This window comes from Erpetoichthys calabaricus, chromosome 5 (assembly GCF_900747795.2).
Source record: "Erpetoichthys calabaricus chromosome 5, fErpCal1.3, whole genome shotgun sequence".
Taxonomy (NCBI): domain Eukaryota; kingdom Metazoa; phylum Chordata; class Cladistia; order Polypteriformes; family Polypteridae; genus Erpetoichthys; species Erpetoichthys calabaricus.
The window spans coordinates 155711330-155731927 of NC_041398.2; the positions used below are offsets into that span (position 1 = coordinate 155711330).

General features: G+C 36.8%; 1 protein-coding gene across 12 annotated transcripts in view; it reads left to right on the plus strand.

The window, feature by feature from the left end:
- Positions 1-20598, plus strand: part of adgrl3.1 (adhesion G protein-coupled receptor L3.1) — a 1303645-nt gene that overhangs the window by 711061 nt on the left and 571986 nt on the right. For all 12 annotated transcript variants that reach the window (XM_051927733.1, XM_028802158.2, XM_051927732.1 and 9 more), the window contains one exon: positions 15873-15995. In XM_051927733.1, coding sequence (XP_051783693.1) covers positions 15873-15995 — 123 coding nt within the window. The remainder of the gene's footprint in view (positions 1-15872; positions 15996-20598) is intronic.

Here is a 20598-nt window from a genome sequence, read left to right on the forward strand (position 1 = left end):
ATATTATATATACACTAGGGGGCTCCGCCCCCTGCTCGCTTCGCTCGCCAACCCCTGGCGTTGGGGCATGACAAAGAGTGAGATGTATGAATTAGATATAGAATAGTGTGCAGGTTTGGATGATGCCTATATAAATACAAAATACAGTGTTTGGCATAGAGTAATGTTTTATTGGAATATTTCTCTGTATACAACTTTAGTAGTAAAGATGGTGTCTTGTCTTTGAATGAGTCTTCCTTGGCATGGATCATTTTTAATTTTAACTTTAATGTGAGATGAACGTCGAACACATGAGAAGGCAAAATAAAGTTGTCCATGTCCAAAAACGGGTTCAGAGAGGTAGATGCTAACCTTATCCATGGTTTGTCCTTGTGATTTGTTGATGGTCATGGCAAATGCAGGGTTAATGGGGAACTGTCGGTGTTTCAATGTAAAAGGTAATTCTAGGTCAGAACTCGTAAGGTCAATTCCAAGAATGAGAACAGTATTGTTAGCATGTGAATCTGAAAGAACTGTTGCTTGAATAACATCGTGTGTTATGGTGTTGACGACTAACCGTGTGCCATTGCATAAACCCTGTTTAGTGTTAAGGTTTCTTAATAGCATGATTATTGTTCCGTTTTTAAGGGTAAGGTTGTGTTGTGGTTATTCGTCCGGGTTAATAGTGTTCAAATATTCTAATGGGAAATTCAGATGTTCATTGTCGTCATCAGAGTCAACTTTGTCAGAGCTTAGAAAGAGCTGTGTCTCTCCAGGAAGTAATGAAATGACCTGGTTAATAATGTGATTAACATTAATATTTTTTGGACATAATATAGTGCGTTGTGTTAACCACATATGCGAAAGCAGTATGGGCCATTGCCTTTTGGTGGCCTGATATGTACTCCGGTAGATGCAAAAGCAAATGAACTATTGTAGGATCTAATGCAGTTCATAAAGTTTTTTACTTTCAGGCACATCCTTAGTTAGAAGCTTCTGTAGATATTCAGGATATGAATGTAAGGAGGCAGTCTAATCTGCCCCCCTTTTGACAACAACGTGTAAATTCATTATTTGTATTGCCAGTTGTTTCTTCTGTGAAGTTAAGTGAATGACAATGATTGCAAATGACATTCATTAATCCCAATGAATTTTCCTCAATAGTGGACTCATTATTGAAAGCGTTGTCAGCCAACTGGCGTAAGCGTTTAGCAGACATCTGGTGTTGATGTCTGCGACGGGCATGTTTTGCTTGTGGTGTTTGAGTGCCGCGTTGTTGCATGTCCATTATTTGTGACGCGCTATTTTAGATTTTTAATTGATCCGCCTCCGGTTTGCGCAAAGTCCGTTTCACTCTACGTCGTGCATTGTTTGTATCGTGCCTTGTCCGTTTTTGTATGTCGGTCAGTTGAGCTTTCTGCTTTTTGAGTCCTGCTTGCTTGTTTTTCTGTCCGGTCATATGCGCGTTGCTTTGCTCCCTTTTTTGTATGTCTGAGACGCAAGCTCTTTCTTTTGAAATCGTGCTTGTTTTGATGCAGCACTTTGAGGACGCGCGCTGTATGCATCTAATTAAGGAGGATCGCACTCACTGTTAATATGGAGCCTTTTCTCCAGTTGAACGGTTAATAGTGCTTTATTTTAATGAGATCCACCTATGCTGCCTAGTGTGAAGGTTTTGAGATGACGTATGTTTAATATGGACGTTTCCTTTAGATATGTGGCTTTGGGTGTCACTTCTTATTGATTGGGGGGGGGGGTGTTGTGGGTGAGGATTGTTGTTGAGCGAGCGTCTTCATTCGTTTTGTGTTCCAGGGGCTTGTTGAATCCCCTCTTTGTGTGTGTCCCTTCCGTTGCTTGTAGGGTGTGTGGGTGGTTTTGTGTTCTTTTTTTTTTGTGTTCCAGGGGCTTGTTAAATCCCCCCTCTTGGTGTGTATCCCCGTCCGCCCTTTCTTGCGCCTGCGCAGTAGCTCTTTTTGCAGCTACGGCCCATGGCCGGATGTGCCTGCGTCCATCATCCGGTTTAGCATTCTCGGTTAGTAATATGGATATACACATATATTTTTTTATATATAGATTTTTTATATATATATATAATATATATATATATATATATATATATATATATACACATATATTTTTTATATATAGATTTTTTATATCTATATATATATATTATATATATATATTATATATATATATATATATATATATACACATACATTACATACATACACACACATAGATGCACTTACAATAACATAGAAATCAATATAAACAACATTAACATCATTATCATATGAGAATATGAAGTAATATATAAGAAGCACATTTCATATAAATATAAATTATTAAACAGTAAAATCTTCTTCTATAATTTGCTACCGTGGCTTTTCGTTGGTCTGTCCAGGATTTTAAATCAGCTGTAGCTTGCAAACCGTTTCACCTATTGACTTGAAATCTGGTACACATATAATACGTCACGTCTGCTATCCGCTTTATGGGTCATGATTGTATTACTCTTTTTATGTTTATTTTATTTTAGAATCAACTCCTATCTGCGCACACCAGGGTGGCCGTGGGCAGATGCGTATGGTGTATTCACTCCATGTTATCGTGCATTGCGCTGTCACTGGTATTTTGATAAAAGAATTAGAACAATATATAAGAAGCGTATAAATTATTAAACAGGAAAACATTAACATTTAAGAAGTAAAGTTACATTGAGTACTACTGTAGTGCCTTCGGGTATACCTCATTTTTTGTTTGCCCATTACATGCTTAAATGTATACATTTTTTGGTGTACCTACCCGAGAACACGCGACATATAACCGAGCGTGGGAGAAGCATGTATTTTAAACACGCGTTGAGTTCATCTGCTGGTCTCCCTCGTGGAATAACGGGTAATGTTTGAGTAAAATGTACAGCGAGTAAAAACGACATTACCTCCTTTTTTTTTTTTACGATCTCTGAGATCTTGCTATTTTCGGTTCAAGGCTTCATAAGCTCTTTTATGTGCCATGGTGTACTTAATAAGTACTCATCTTTGAATGTTACAAGACTTTCGCCTTGTATGTAGATCGGGTAAATTACATTCATTGCATTCTAGTCTGAATCACAATCAGATTGTATGGGTGCTTACCTGGCACTGTAGGGTTGCCACCCCGTCCTTTAAAATACGGAATCGTGCCGCGTTTGAGAATGAAATTGCGAGTCCCGTTTTGAATCAATACTGGACGGGATTTATCCCGTATTTTTTTTATCATTTTTTTTTTAAAGCAGCGTGTCATGCAAATCATCCCACACGCATTTTATGAAGATGCCTCCTTTCCTACTTTTGATTGGGTTATACTTGATGTCATCGTTAGTTTGATTGGTCTTTTTAACTGTCCAGTGAGGAGGGCGTGTCTTTTAAGTAGAGTCTGGAAAGTGTTGGCACTGAGATGTGGCGTGAGCGCCATAGTTGAAACCCCTAACGTTGCGGTCAGCAAGTCGGCTAACATCCGCCATGTGCCGTCTTTCAGTTGCGAGAAGCAGATCATAGAATGGTTGAAACTGTTGCCCCTAACGTTGCGCCACGGCGTGTGGTTCGTTTATACCTCGTGTCTTCTCATTAAACTTTTATCTCGCGAATATGTTATTGCAATCCGCAGCGGGAGCGTTTCTATAAACTTAATTCAAAGTTACGTTTTACACCGTGCTTTGTTTCCCTTATGAACATGCTCCGTTCTCAATTGTTTAATTAATTTTTTGCTCTTTGCTGTTTCCGGCTCTTCCTCCATTTCCCCCCCTACTTCGTTCTTTTATCTCGCGAATATGTTATTGCAATCCTTAACGGGAGCGTTTCAATAAACTGATTGAAAATAGTTTTGCATTTACCTTTTTAGTAAAAGGCGAGCCTCTAAGCCTGAGAACTCACCCCGTAAATGCAACGTTTAATTGCACATGTGTTAATATGTATGGTTACACAGTATTAAAAGACAGTGAACAACGTCAGTTACCTTAGTTCCCGCGTTTGATAAAAGGTGAGCTTTTAAGCCTGAGAAATCACCCCGTAAATGCACACGTTTAATTGCACATGTGTTAATATGTATGCTTACCACAGTATTAAAAGACAGTCAAAAAATTAACGTCATTTACCTTCGTTCCCGCGTGTGTCTCGTGCAGTAAATCTCTTCCTTGTTTTTAGTTCACGTGATTACGTAGGAGGCGTGATGACGCGATACGTGACTCTGCCTCCTCCATTACAGTGTATGGACAAAAAATATGTTCCAGTTATGACCATTACGCTTTGAATTTCGAAATGAAACCTGCCTAACTTTTGTAAGTAAGCTGTAAGGAATGGGCCTGCCAAATTTCAGCCTTCCACCTACACGGGAAGTTGGAGAATTAGTGATGAGTCAGTCAGTCAGTGAGTGAGTGAGTCAGTCAGTCAGTCAGTGAGGACTTTGCCTTTTATTATTATAGACTAGCAAAATACCCCGCGCTTCGCAGCGGAGAAGTAGTGTGTTAAAGAGGTTATGAAAATAAAAAGGAAACATTTTAAAAATAACGTAACATGATTGTCAATGTAATTGTGTTGTCATTGTTATAACTGTTGCTGTCTTTTATATATATATATATATATATATATATATATATTATATATATATAATATACACACACACATAAACATTTATATACATATACATATATATATATACATATCTACATATACACATCTACATATATATACACACATACATAAACACACACATAAGACTTACTGAGTGAAACGGGCTTTCATTGACAATCATGTTACGTTATTTTTAAAAATGTTTCCTTTTTTTTTCATAACCTCTTTAACACACTACTTCTCCGCTGCGAAGCGCGGGTATTTTGCTAGTATATATATATATATATATATATATATATATATATATACATATACACACATACATGCAGTTTTAATAACACAGAAATCAATATAAACATTAACATCATTATCATATGAGAATATGAAGTAATATATAAGACGCACATTTCATATAAATATAAATTATTAAACAGTAAAATCTTCTTCTGTAATTTGCTACCGTGGCAATTGTGTGTCTGTCCAGGATTTTAAATGACCTGTAGCTCGCAAACCGTTTCACCTATACACTTGAAATGTGGTACACATATAGTACGTCATGTCTACTATCCGCTTTATGGGTGATGATTGTTTTAGTCTTTTTATCTTTATTTTATTTTATTGTAGAATCAACTGCTATCTGCGCACAGCAGGGCAGCCGTGGGCGGATGCGTATGGTGTATTCACTCCATGTTATCGTGCATTGCGCTGTCAGTGGTATTTTGATAAAAGAATTTGAACAACATATAAGAAGCGTATAAATTATTAAACAGTAAAACATTAACATTTAAGAAGTAAAGTTACATTAAGTACTACTGCAGTGCCTTCGGGTATACCTCATTTTTGTTTGCCCATTACATGCTTAAATGTATACATTTTTTGGTGCACCTACCCGAGAACACGCGACATATAACCGAGTGTGGGAGAAGCATGGATTTTAAACACGCGTTGAGTTGATCTGCTGGTCTCCCTCGTGGAATAACTGGTAATGTTTGACTAAAATCTACAGCGAGTAAAACGACATTACCTCCTATTTTTTTTTTTTACGATCTCTGAGATCTTGCTTTTTTCGGTTCAAGGCTTCATAAGCTGTTTTATGTTGTATGGTGTACTTATCCCAAACCATCATCTTTGAATGTTGCAAGACTTTCGCCTTGTATGTAGATCGGGGTAATTACATTCATTGCATTCCTAGTCTGAATCACAATCTGATTGTATGGGTGGTTACCTGGCACTGTAGGGTTGCCACCCGTCCTTTAAAATACGGAATCGTGCCGCGTTTGAGAATGAAATTGCGCGTCCCGTTTTGAATCAATACTGGACGGGATTTATCCCGTATTTTTTTTATCATTTTTTTTTTTAAAGCAGCGTCTCATGCAAATCATCCCACACGCATTTTATGAAGATGCCTCCTTTCCTACTTTTGATTGGGTAATACTTGATGTCATCGTTAGTTTGATTGGTGTTTTTAAGTGTCCAGTGAGGAGGGCGTGTCTTTTAAGTAGAGTCTGCAAAGTGTTGGCACTGAGATGTGGCATCAGCGCCATACTTGAAGCCCCTAACGTTGCGGTCAGCAAGTCGGCTAACATCCGCCATGTGCCGTCTTTCAGTTGCGAGAAGCAGATCATAGAATGGTTGAAACTGTTGCCCCTAACGTTGCGCCACGGGCGTGTGGTTCGTTTATACCTCGTGTGTTCTCATTAAACTTTTATCTCGCGAATATGTTATTGCAATCCGCAGCGGGAGCGTTTCTATAAACTTAATTTAAACTTACGTTTTACACCGTGCTTTCTTTCCCTTATGAACATGCTTGTATGCTTAACTCGCTCCGTTCTCAATTGTTTAATTAATTTTTTGCTCTTAGCTGTTCGCGGCTCTTCCTCCATTTCCCCCTACTTCGTTCTTTTATCTCGTGAATATGTTATTGCAATCCTTAACGGGAGCGTTTCAATAAACTGATTGAAAATAGTTTTGCATTTACCTTTTTAGTAAAAGGCGAGCTTTTAAGCCTGAGAAATCAGCCCGTAAATGCACACGTTTAATTGCACATGTGTTAATATGTATGGTTACACAGTATTAAAAGACAGTGAACAACGTCAGTTACCTTTGTTCCCGCTTTTGATAAAAGGTGAGCTTTTAAGCCTGAGAAATCACCCCGTAAATGCACACGTTTAATTGCACATGTGTTAATATGTATGCTTACACAGTATTAAAAGACAGTCAAAAATTAACGTCATTTACCTTCGTTCCCGCGTGTGACTCGTGCTGTAAATCTCTTCCTTGTTTTTAGTTCACGTGATTACGTAGGAGGCGTGATGACGCGATACGTGACTCCGCCTCCTCCATTACAGTGTATGGACAAAAAATATGTTCCAGTTATGACCATTACGCTTTGAATTTCGAAATGAAACCTGCCTAACTTTTGTAAGTAAGCTGTAAGGAATGAGCCTGCCAAATTTCAGCCTTCCACCTACACGGGAAGTTGGAGAATTAGTGATGAGTGAGTCAGTGAGTCAGTCAGTCAGTCAGTGAGGGCTTTGCCTTTTATTATTATAGATATAAAGGAGAGTTGGGATCCGAGAGACTGTGTTTGTGTGTTTGTGGAGGGATGGAGAGTTAAGGCGGGTGTTGGAGTCACGTGATCATCTCCCCTCCCATTCACCTCATTTCATTCACTTCATTTCGCTCCAAGCTGAGCTCCGCAGCTGACGCGGTCTTGCTGTTCTTGATTTGCTTTTCACATGGCCAAGTATACGTTGCATGCTCAAGAGTAAGCTCAGCGCACAACTTGGTCATATTACAACCGGAGGGGCGAACTGACAACATGGTATACAAAGAGATCCTTAACAAATAATTATTGGTATAATTTCCCTCAGTTTATTATTTAAAATTTTAAAGCAGTACTTCGCCGCTGCGAAGCGCGGGTATTTTGCTAGTATATATATATAATATATGTGTTTGTGTATATATATATATATATATATATATATATATATATATATATATATATATATGTATAGAGACATATATATATATGTATATATATATATATATATATATATATACATACATACATATACACACATACATGCAGTTTCAATAACATAGAAATCAATATAAACAACATTAACATCATTATCATATGAGAATATGAAGTAATATATAAGAAGCACATTTCATATAAATATAAATTATTAAACAGTAAAATCTTCTTCTATAATTTGCTACCGTGGCTGTTGGTTTGTCTGTCCAGGATTTTAAATCACCTGTAGCTCGCAAACCGTTTCACCTATTGACTTGAAATCTGGTACACATATAGTACGTCACGTCTGCTATCCGCTTTATGGGTGATGATTGTATTACTCTTTTTATCTTTATTTTATTTTATTGTAGAATCAACTCCTATCTGCGCACACCAGGGCGGCCGTGGGCGGATGCGTATGGTGTATTCACTACACGTTATCGTGCATTGCGCTGTCACTGGTATTTTGATAAAAGAATTTGAACAACATATAAGAAGCGTATAAATTATTAAACAGTAAAACATTAACATTTAAGAAGTAAAGTTACATTAAGTACTACTGCAGTGCCTTCGGGTATACCTCATTTTTTGTTTGCCCATTACATGCTTAAATGTATACATTTTTTGGTGCACCTACCCGAGAACACGCGACATATAACCGAGCGTGGGAGAAGCATGGATTTTAAACACGTGTTGAGTTCATCTGCTGGTCTCCCTCGTGAAATCACTGGTAATGTTTGACTAAAATCTACAGCGAGTAAAACGACATTACCTCCTTTTTTTTTTTTACGATCTCTGAGATCTTGCTTTTTTCAGTTCAAGGCTTCATAAGCTCTTTTATGTTCTATGGTGTACTTATCCCAAACCATTATCTGTGAATGTTGCAAGACTTTCATCTTGTATGTAGATCGGGGTAATTACATTCATTGCATTCCTAGTCTGAATCACAATCTGATTGTATGGGTGGTTACCTGGCACTGTAGGGTTGCCGCCCGTCCTTTAAAATAAGGAATCGTCCCGTATTTGAGAATGAAATTGCGCGTCCCGTTTTGAATCAATACGGGACGGGATTTGTCCCGTATTTTTTTTACCATTTTTTTTTAAAGCAGCGTCTCATGCAAATCATCCCACACGCATTTTATGAAGATGCCTCCTTTCCTACTTTTGATTGGGTAATACTTGATGTCATCGTTAGTTTGATTGGTCTTTTTAACTGTCCATTGAGGAGGGCGGGTCTTTTAAGTAGAGTCTGCAAACTGTTGGCACTGGGATGTGGCACCCGCTGCAGTATGCGTCCCTTATTTTTTTGTATTAAAAGTGGTAACCCTACCTGGCAGGTAACACTTATGTTTGGTCATGAAGTCGTCTAAAATCCGCCACGTGCCCTCTTTTAATTGTGAGAAGCAGATATATATAGCCAAATTCTCGCGCTTCGTTGCGGCGAAGTACTGCTTTTAATTTTTTAAGAAGAAAATGAAACCTTTTTAAACGGATCGAAAATATACCAATAACAATTTGTTAAGGATCTGTTTTTTTGTGAACCTCGCTTTTCACAGCTGTCGCGCTACGGCGTGTGTTTCGTTTATTTGACAGTATGTAGATTGTGGTAATTACATTCATGGCATTCGTTTTCTGAATCACAATCTGACTGTATGGATGGTTACCTGCCAGGTTACGCTTGTGGTTGGTCAGGAAGTCGCCTTACATCCGCCACGTGCCCTCTTTGTGTTCTCAGAAGCTGATCATAGAATGGTTGTAATAGTTTACTTTCAAATAATGCAAAGAGTATGCGACACGTGTTTCTCCCTAATTCTGGGCTCATCAGGCATACACACTCACTGCATCCCCTCTCGGGAATCGAATCTCCATCGTCAGCGGCAGAGTTGAAGCCCCTAACGTTGCAGTCAGCAAGTCGGCTAACATCCGCCATGTGCCGTCTTTCAGTTGCGAGATGCAGATCATAGAATGGTTGAAACTGTTGCCCCTAACGTTGCGCTACGGCGTGTGGTTCGTTTATACCTCGTGTCTTCTCATTAAACTTTTATCTCGCGAATATGTTATTGCAATCCGCAGCGGGAGCGTTTCTATAAACTTAATTTAAACTTACGTTTTACACCGTGCTTTGTTTCCCTTATGAACATGCTTGTATGCTTCATTCGCTCCCTTCTCAATTGTTTAATGAATTTTTTTGTTCTTCGCTGTTTGCGGCTCCTCCTTCATTTGTCCCTACTGCGTTCACAGTCTTTTCACGTGATTACGTGGGAGGCGTGATGACGTGACACTCAACTCCTCCTCCCACGGCCATTGAGCTGCCGTCAATTACAGTATATTGTGAAAAAAGAGGTTCCAGTTATGCCCATTACGTGTTGAATTTCGAAATGAAACCTGCCTAACTTTTGTAAGTAAGCTGTAAAGAATCAGCCTGCCAAATTTCAGCCTTCCACCTACACAGGAAGTTGCAGAATTAGTGATGAGTCAGTCAGTCAGTCAGTCAGTCAGTCAGTGAGTCAGTGAGGGCTTTGCCTTTTATTAATTAGTATAGATAAGCAGAATTTTAAAGTCAATTCTGAATGACACAGGTAACCAGTGTAGTGACATCAAAACTGGAGAAATGTGTTCGGATTTTCTTTTCCTGGTAAGGATTCTAGCAGCTGCATTCTGCACTAGTTGCAAACGATTGATGTCTTTTTTGGGTAGACCTGAGAGGAGTGCGTTACAGTAATCTAGCCGACTGAAAACAAACGCATGAACTAATTTCTCTGCATCTTTCGATGATATAAGAGATCTAACTTTTGCTATGTTTCTTAGGTGAAAAAATGCTGTCCTAGTGATCTGATTAATATGCGATTTAAAATCCAGATTACAATCCACGGTTACCCCTAAGCTTTTTACCTCCGATTTGACTTTTAATCCTAATGCATCCAGTTTATTTCTAATAGCCTCATTGTATCCATTATTGCCAATCGCTAAGATTTTTCTTTATTTAATTTGAGAAAGTTACTATTCATCCATTCTGAGATACAAGTTAGACATTGTGTTAGCGAATCAAGAGATTTGGGGTCATCAGGTGCTATTGATAAATACAGCTGTGTGTCATCAGCATAGCTGTGGTAGCTCACGTTGTGCCCTGAGATAATCTGACCTAATGGAAGCATGTAGATTGAGAAGAGCAGTGGACCCAGGATAGAGCCTTGTGGAACACCATATAGAATATCATGTGTCTTTGAGTTATAATTACCACAACTAACAAAGAATTTTCTCCCTGCCATGTGGGATAGTAAAAGAACAAGGACGAAATAAAGCAGTGTTTAGTGTAAATACAATTAAAGCTTACACTGCAAATATTTTTATGCATTCTTCAGCCCCCATCTCTGTTAGAGGCACCTTTCAGAAACCAAGTCACCTCCTGCTGCAATTCCTCTTCATTAGCTTCATTTGAGTTGGAATTTCTCCTGACTGCCCCTGCCATCACACGGGTATTTGTTGTTAAATTATTGTCTACATAAGTGTATTAATGAAAACCATTGAAATAATAAAGACAGGCTTATAACATAGAAATCCTGGCCTCCAGAAGGATTGATGCTTGTTAGTGGCTATAAAAACCTACATACTGTGGATGATGATTTCCAGGTTGAGGCCCTTGAAATAGATTTTCTCTCCCACACCTGTCCAGTTATACAATTGGGCAACAGATTTTGTCATTAGGCAGGGAATCATTCGCCTCAATGATTCTTTGACCATTCTGCCTCCTTTAACAGACAGATATTACCCCTGTTGTAAAACAACAGATGTTAACATTCATGTCTTAGAACAACTGTTCAAATGCCCCATATTGTATTTACAATATCTGAAAAATGTATTGTGAAGTTATAAATTTGTCTTGAAGCTCCTGGTCCTGAATGGGTATAGAATCCATATCCTTCAGAGACTCTCCTGTGTTGAAGGGAAGAGAAAAAGGATGCCCCACATCAACATATACATTATTTTTAATTTGCAGGTTGTTTTCTGTATTGTCAAGTCTCTGAATGAAGTTAGGGAGGTTGCTGGAATGCTCCTCCTGCATCTTCCTCATCACTGTCATGGTTGTTTTGAAGTAATCTGTAATGTAAAAAGGTATATATCAAAAATTACAAAAGTACGAATAGATTGCTGCTCTATCTACTATGCGTTATGTGTAAGCAATACTCATTGTCAAGTACATTCTGATCAGGTAGGTTCTGCTGGGATTCACCATTGTTGAGACCTACTGCAACTTGTTAAAGCTACATTATATAACATAGCAATTAATATGACAAACTTTGATTGACAATTATAGTAAGGTGAAAGAAAATGCATACATCAGTATATTTTCATAGTGATGATACCATTATTTTATCTTTTCATGTTTGTCCTGAAAAAAGTTATATCAATCACAATGGTAGTGCAATTTTTTTTTCTGTCCCTGATCAGGAAAATTGTTAAAATGACAAGTTAGCAGGTTGTGTGAAGTTGTCTTTGTTATGCATTATGCAGCAGGTTAAAAAAAAATAAAACTAATATAAATGAAACCTATCACATTAAACATATTAACCATTTAGTACGTAACAGGTAAAGCTAACAAGACATTTTACTTTTATTAAATCTTGGAGGTTGTAGGGCTGCTGGCAGGGTGCCATCATATTCATCACTTCTGATTTGGTCTAAAATGGGATTTCCTGGTTAGCACAAAACAATACATCACAGATGACCACTTGATCATTTTGTGAAATTTTATGTCTCACCATCTCTCTTTCTTTTGCTTTCTGGATCTGTGTCCAAGGTGGATCTGTTTTCTGACCAAAGGAAGTAGTCATGATCCTTCTCATATGACTAAAAAAACATGGCTTACCCAGATTGTTGATGCATTGATGTGAATTTCTGTCTCTGTTCTGTAGATTTCTAGGCAATAATAACTGCAAAAGATACATTTAAGATCACTTATAATCTTCCACCAAGAATCAAGCTTATTCATCCATCCATTTTCCAACCCGCTGAATCCGAACACAGGGTCACGGGGGTCTGCTGGAGCCAATCCCAGCCAACACAGGGCACAAGGCAGGAAACAATCCCGGGCAGGGTGCCAACCCACTGCAGAGAATCAAGCTTATTTCATTATTTAATTATTCCACCATTCAGCGACACGTGCCTTCACCTCCAAGCCCCCTGGTACCTCTGCTTGCATAGAGCTTCTTTTATGCCAGCTTCTGCAGGTAACTCAGAGCTGTTAATCATGCCTCATAGTGCCTGGGTCTTCACGAGATTTCAAAGTTATCTTCAGGTACTTATGGGTTGATTGTTATTAGTACAAAAGTAAATGAAATTCTTACAGCTCCATTGATTATTCTTCATTTTTTTTCTTTTAAAAAATGTGCTTCTGACTTTTAGTGAGCAAGCCTCCTAGATGTACTGTAATCAATAGTTGCTCTCTCATCTGCAATTGGTTATTCAAAGTTTTGTACTTTGGTACAGACAAACAGAACAGCCTATAGCTGAATGAGGCCATGTATGATGCAAGCTCCTGAAATATTTGGTTGGTTGTGCATTTCTAGGCACTACAAACATCTGGGCACGTACCAAGATATCAGTGGGTTTTTTCTGTTTGGCTGACCATCAAAAAACCCTTCCACCTACCTATCCAATTCTTCTCACCAGTGCAAAAACTCCATGGAGGAAATACACCCCCCCTCCCTTCAGTAACTGTTAGTAGAAAATTTTGCTTCTCAGTAAAATGCCTGAGTTCTAGAAGTGTTGTCTCCAAAACATTAATAAATGCACAAGTAAGATCCAAGCAACTCAATGGTTTTAACACTAGAATTCTTGAAGCCGAATAATCCTGGGCCACCTTAAATTCTTTCACACCTCTCCTCATTAGCATCTTTTGTTTTGCAAATATGTCGATCAGCACAAGCTACAAGTAGCCTGCTATACCATGCCCCCCATGATGGCACTGAAGTCAGTCACAAACTTCTCCCAGCTCAAGTCTCTTTATCATGGTGTGAGGTGCCTGGAGTTGTATAGGGTAAATAATATATCATTATTTGGAATATATACATTTCATGTGTGTTCTGTGTCTACAAAGATCTGTGTAAGTATACCTGTAGAATGACACAAAATGCGAGGCAAGAAATGTTGAACACATACCTAAAACAGAAAGTTTTTCCGTGTTATACTAATAATGACGTGAAGTGTTTAATGTGTGAAGACTTTAGTCCAAATTTCAAATAAACACAATAAATGCTTTTATTCAAGAATATAAACAAACAAAAAAAAATCATTCAAAATCCAAGCTCAAAAGTGAATCGACAGAAAGTTTAAATGTGTTCTTGGATGGTGCAGAGGTAAGAACTGCTGCCTTATAACCAAAAGGTTTCATGTTTGAGTCCACGCGCTCCTCGTTCTGAGTAGTGAGCTGCTATTATTATTGCTATAATATAATAAAAACATACATTTGATTTGAGTCTGTAACACCCGTTGTAAATTTTGGGTACTTGTAAAAGTTAGCTAATAAGGAGAGGTGCAAACGAATTTAAGGTGGCTGGCGATTATGAGTTTTTTCATAGGTTTCAGGGATTCTAGTGTTAATATTGATGTGTACTAATATATAATATTTTTAAATTGTTTGTATTGTTTGTTTCAGTTTTTACTGATAAGCTGGGTTTTTATTTAGCCCCCTCTGCTGTCAAAACAATTTGACCAGTTCACATGAGATTGAAACAAAAATATTAATACATCCTTATAGGGGAAACATATTGGCCTAAATTGCATCAATATTTTGTTTTTATTCAAAGTAATTTACCAAAACTGTGACCATATTTTGTCTTTCAGCTCTTTTTCAGTACATATTCGGTAAAATAGGATAGAATTTAGGCATAGGACTGCTCATCTGGGAATAAAGTAGCCCTTGATCAATGAACATTTTGTCTGTTGACCTTCAATTAATAAACACTGCCAGCAGACCAGTGTAGGGCCACCAACTATATTAGTGCTCAGCTAGCCACTAGAGAACTGATGTTAACCCACTGGATGGTTACCACTAGCATTCTAGCAGCTTCCGGCTGCTGATAACTCCCTAATTACCGAGTGGCCAGCTGCCAACTAGCCAACAGTGGGCCAATGGCTGAAAACTCTATCGGTTTGCTGCTGTCCCTCCGCTTTCAATCCACTAATCAACTGCTGACTGGTGGCTAGCCACTCCAAAACAGACAGCTGACTGACTGATGCTTGCTTACTGAGATATCTCTCCTATTAAAGTACAACATAATATGAGATACTGTACTGTACCTTTTTGTGATAATCCTTTAAATGTCTGCAATATCCCTTGCTTCAATTTGAATCCTAATTCCCTGCCTATAAAAGATGGTCACATGCTACTTTCATCATCTTATTTCTGAAAGAAAAAGACGTGCAGTTTGGTTACTTTACATGAAATAAATGGATGAATATCTGCTCTATCCATTCTTTGTTCTTTCAGATGACATATGTAAAAATCTGATGGTGCAACAAGACAAAATCGTGGATTGGGGTGTAAACACAGAATCTATGTACAACAAAGGAAGAGAGTTGGCTATGTTTCCTGAAATTGTTTAGGTTCTTTAGTGTGTTTGAATTATTTCTGCATATGTTCTATCATTCTGTGATTGTAAGTGCCCTCTTTTGGTATGTTGAGACTACCATGAGATCAAGAGATGCCAACAGACTTAATTTAATCGGGCACTAAGATTTTGTTCTGGGAACTAGCCTAGAAGCTCATGTGCAGTAGCAGGGGAGAGAATTTTAGCTATGATGAATCTTATACCTTTTGAGTGACATTGTGATGAACCTATAAAGCACTTTCAGCTCAAGACTGATTCTGTCTTTAAGGTACAAACGTGTTTTTGATTGATAAAAATTGTAATTTCTTTTGTAATTTGTTTTTTTTTAAATCTCTTTATTCATTGAATGGCTTAGTGGAATAGTGGTTAACACTGCTGCTTCATAATTCCAGAGTTCTGGGTTAAAATATTGACACTGTTTGGAATTTACATGTTCCACCTCTGCCTCTAGCTATTTTAGATTGACTAGGAACTACAAAATGGACTGATTTAAGTGACGGTGCCATGTTATGTATTAAAACCCAATCCAGGTTTACTGGATCCTGCCTGATGTTGTCAGAATTGTTTCCAGTATCACATGACTCCATACTGGAATAAATTAATTTTAAAAATGAATAAATGCCTGAATTCTATTTATTTATTTGTACACAGAACTGGAGGTTGCAAGGTTGAGCACAGATGGAAATTTGGCAGACCTGAAGTTTCCTCAAGCTGGAGGACAAGGCAACATCATTCAGTTATCTGCAAGTACATTGAAACAGTATGGAAAAAATGGTGGGTGCTTCTACTGTTGAACTACTTTAGAACTGATTTACTTTTATGTAAAAACAGGCTTTAAGTTTTATTTTTTTATTACATGACAGAAAATAAGTTTGGCATCCCACATTTAGTAAGCGATTTCATAAATAAACAATGTCAAGTTGTTAAATAAATAAAAACGTATACAGTATTCATTGTTTAAAAAAATAAATTAGACATTTATTATGCATTTTTAAAACATTTGAAACAAGCAAATTATATTTTGTTAAACAGATAATTTAGCTTTTTTGAGGTCCTAAAAAGTCATGTGCGTTGTGTAATATGTGATTCAAGCAACCAATATTTTTTGTAACAAAATGAGACACAAGTGAGGTAGCATAAAGTATATATTTTACAAAATTAAAAGTCACACAAGAAGTAGAACATTGTAACAATTTTGATGAGAACATCTCATTTCCCCATTAATGCTCACCAATAATGTTCCCTAAAATGATATTGGGGTCTCTAAATTCCTACTCTCTGCCACAGTACTTGATCATTTATTCCATGTGTCTATGTTTTTTGTGTAAAAAAAAAACTAATAACTTTCTAACATTATGTGAAATTTTACCCTTAACAAGTTTCCAACTATTCCCTTGTAGCCTTCATGAAGAATGTTTGTAAAGTAACATCACAGATATACTGTACTTAATGCCTTTCATAAATCTGAACACATCTCACATCTTAATCTACATTTGTTTAAACTGAAAAGTTTAAATATTAAGTATTTCTTCATAGCTCATACGTATCAGTCCCAGTTTCAGACTAGTCTCCTGCGAACTTTCTATAGTACTGCTATGTCTTTTTTTATAATATGGAGACCAAAACTGTACTTATGTCTCAATCATGCATTATATATGTCATGTTTCAGGATGTTTTTCTCCTGTTTCTGTTTTGATATTTTTTATGTTAACATAGTTCATTTAGTTTATATAGGTAAATAATCTTTTTCATGTGCCACTTGTTTTGTGGGTCATTCTTGAATAGGCAGGGCCACCTGCCAGTTATCATCAGGGGAATACTCTTAGCCCTATAAAGTCTGATGAAAACCCTAAGTCCCTTCCAGTTCATTGAATGCTCTTGTGGTGTTGATGAGTTCTAGTGTCAATTGCTTAGTTTTGTTCTATTGTACTGGATTTTGAAACCTTTCTCTGTTTTTTTTATATTTAGCCTACTGAATTTGTGTATTGGGACATTATTTGCCTCTAATTTCTTTGCCTTTTCAGGCAACCACTGTTGTGCCTTTTATGCTATTTGTAGCTTCACAGTTTATTGAGGATTTTTGAAAAATAAATCTTTATTTTTGTAAAGCTTGCTCTTTCTTGACTAGCTGAATTGGATGTGCCCCCCCCCCCTCCCCCACAACCCGCGGGGGGCATTTTAAGATATTCTGGGACTCTGTTTGCTTAGAAAGTCTCTAGTTCATAGCATTATAGTGTAAGCATAAAGTACCTTGAATTCCACTGTACACATTGTACTATGTAATCTAACACCCTATTAGCTTTACTTGATTGCTTCTGGACACTGTCTGTATGTAGATAATGCAGAGTCCATATAGCTCCTATGTCATTCTCATAATATGCACTTTCAAGTTTCAAATCTCCGCTTGTGTACTTAAATTAAACATTTTCACTTTCTTCATGAAATACACACATCTGCTTAAGCTATGTTGTCATTCTGCAATGATTCAGCTGATTCTATATTATCTACCCTTCCTCCTAGTTTAGTATCATCTGTAAACTTGGTGTGGTTGTTATTCAGTTTCTTACCTGTACAGAGTTAAAAGTACAGAGGCCTGAGAAATGATTCCTGAGGAACTCCGCTTTTAACCATCATCTAATTCTTAAAATGATGTAACTCATCATAACCCTTTGTTCTCAGGGTTTAGGCAGATTAATTCATTTTCTACCCACTTGATAACAGTGCACTGAATTCTCAATTCTTTCAATATCATTAATAACTTCTCATGTTGTATCTGAAAATCAAGGTAAATAATATCATATTCACCTCTCTGATATTTGCTTTTGTTTCCTATTCATACTATTAGTGAAACACGATCTCCTCCATCTGAATCCATGCTGACTATATGCTTATACATCTTTTGTTAACAAATAATGTTTAATCTTTTCATTAATAATTGCTTCCATTAACTTTCCTGTGATATATTCTTAAACGTACTAATGTTCAGACACTGCCAGGATGTGCAGACTGAGGCAGAGAGGACCACAAAGTGAGAGACTGAGATTGTGCACAAAAAAGAAGGCACAAAAACAAATCAAGATGACAAATGTGTAAGCAAAAAAAGGGGTGAGCAGTAATTGTTGTCAAAAACATGCAAGTTTATAGCCAAAAGAAAGCCCAAAATAACATAAAGTATTTTAGGAATCCATCAAATTAGATGGTGAGATAATAATCACAATAGAGGCTATTAATATTGTTGCTTCAGTGATGACATTGCCTGCAACTTCTGGGGGCACATTCTTTAGCAGTAATGAGTTACATGTATCAACTAAACAAGAAAATAGTGCAACCCAATGTAAACAATGTATAATTAAAAATAAAGATGCTAATAAATGTGTACTTTTGATAGAGGCTTCCCAATAAGGTACTGTAGTTTATTTACCAAAAACATTCCCTGTATTGAAAAACCTATGGGGTGAGCTTTATCTTGCACAGAAAGCATGTATTTCCTTCAGAAAAGGAAGTAAGTTAGATCTGAAATCATGACACCTAACCTATAGTTGCTTGGATCAACTTTTTGTATAATGGGAAAATATTTGCTAGCTTCCAGTCCTTAGTAATTTTCCCAGTTATCCTGAGATTTTTGAAAAATACACATCTAGAATTTACTACATTTACATTCATTTTCTCAGCAGACACTTTTATCCAAAGCGACTTACAAAAGAGGTTAAAATTATTCAGCAACATCAGTCTAGGGGCTGTTTGAGAACAAGTATTACAGTACAGGGTTCCAAAATTGAGTACCACAAAAGAAAAGCTCAAAATAAGCTAGTTACAATTACCAGATTTACAAAACCAAGCAGCTATCAGCTATAACAGAACTAGTTACAAGGCTGTCACAAATTATTATTTTTGTAAACAATCTGTTGATTGTTTTGTTGATTAGTCAATTAATCTAATGATTAAATAATTTAAGTAGTCAAATGAATGTGTGCTGTATTTAAATATTGCATAATTTTATATACAGCCTTTGAAAACATCAGGATATAAAAAACAGGACTAAAATAACTCAAATAAGAAGACAAATATTAACAATTAATAATTAATTAAATGACTTTATATGAGTAGTTCACCTTGAAACAAGACCAAACAATTAGGCCTTTTAGACCTCATTATTACAATGGATCCAGTCTGAGACTCATTTCATATGTGTGTTTTTAGAAAAAAATTCAGATAGATGTGATTTACAGGCATCATGAATTTTTGCCAGGCATATTTGCCATATAGCATCTTAATAATGTTTTGTAAAGTATATAAGATACAAACTGAAATCATATTGCAGAAGACTGACAACTCACATCTCTTGAAGGAATGACTAAGGTAAAACCAAAATCGTATACTTTTGCAACAGAACATTAAATATACAACTTTTCAGTAACCGTGCATTTTTGCAGTAATGACTTTTGTACAGCTTAGCACTTTGTTTTGAATGAGCAATGCCTGTACAATGAGCATTTTTTTCTGTTACTAGCAATTACCATCATCACAGTACAGCATTTATTATTTATAAAAATGGGTATGGCTGCATAATTTCATTCATTCATTTTAAATTCTTTATTTTTGTTCTCTATTTTTTACTTTTTCAGAGGCAACCTAGATGTCATAATCAGTAGTTTACCCTAAATAAATGTGATTAATAATCCATTAAATGTCTTGTTCAAAGGATTCTGTGCAATCCACAAATGAGTTCACTCAAAACTGTTCTTCTGCTGAAAAAATGAAGAAGTGGGAAAAAATATTTACACTAAAAAACACTTGCCATTCAGTGGCATAGTGGCATTCAGTATAACTTATTGCTCTTCCAGACACTCCTTTCTGGTGAGATGAGAGCAGCTGGACAGTCATCAGCCAGTTAACACTGACTTAAGAGAGAATGCGGAACTAGCCCAGAAACATTTTACTTAAGCCATGCATAAATTTTTAACTTTAAAACTAGCAGCTCCCAAATGCATTTAGCAGACAGTTTACCTGTTCTGTATAAAGAAATGCCACTTTCATTCCAATGCCAGTCACTAGCATGAATTTCTCAAAATAACCAGCTTCATAACATTAAAAGAACTATTGATGAAAAAACTAAGTACATGTATGTGGGTTACTTATGGTATTTTTGGTTTGCCCTGTGCTATACTTCCAGTGTGCTTACTCTTCAAGTATCCATGCATTAAGGTACTGATGTTGTGGAACACCATATGTTTTTTACGCAATGAGCAACCATTTTCTCAAACTTTTGGATGAAATACTCCTGATATTTGGAGAGACCTTCTTCTGCTGTATGTGGTGCAGCTGCTGCCATTATTAAATACAGTACAGACAGTCATAGTATTTCTGTGTAAAATGT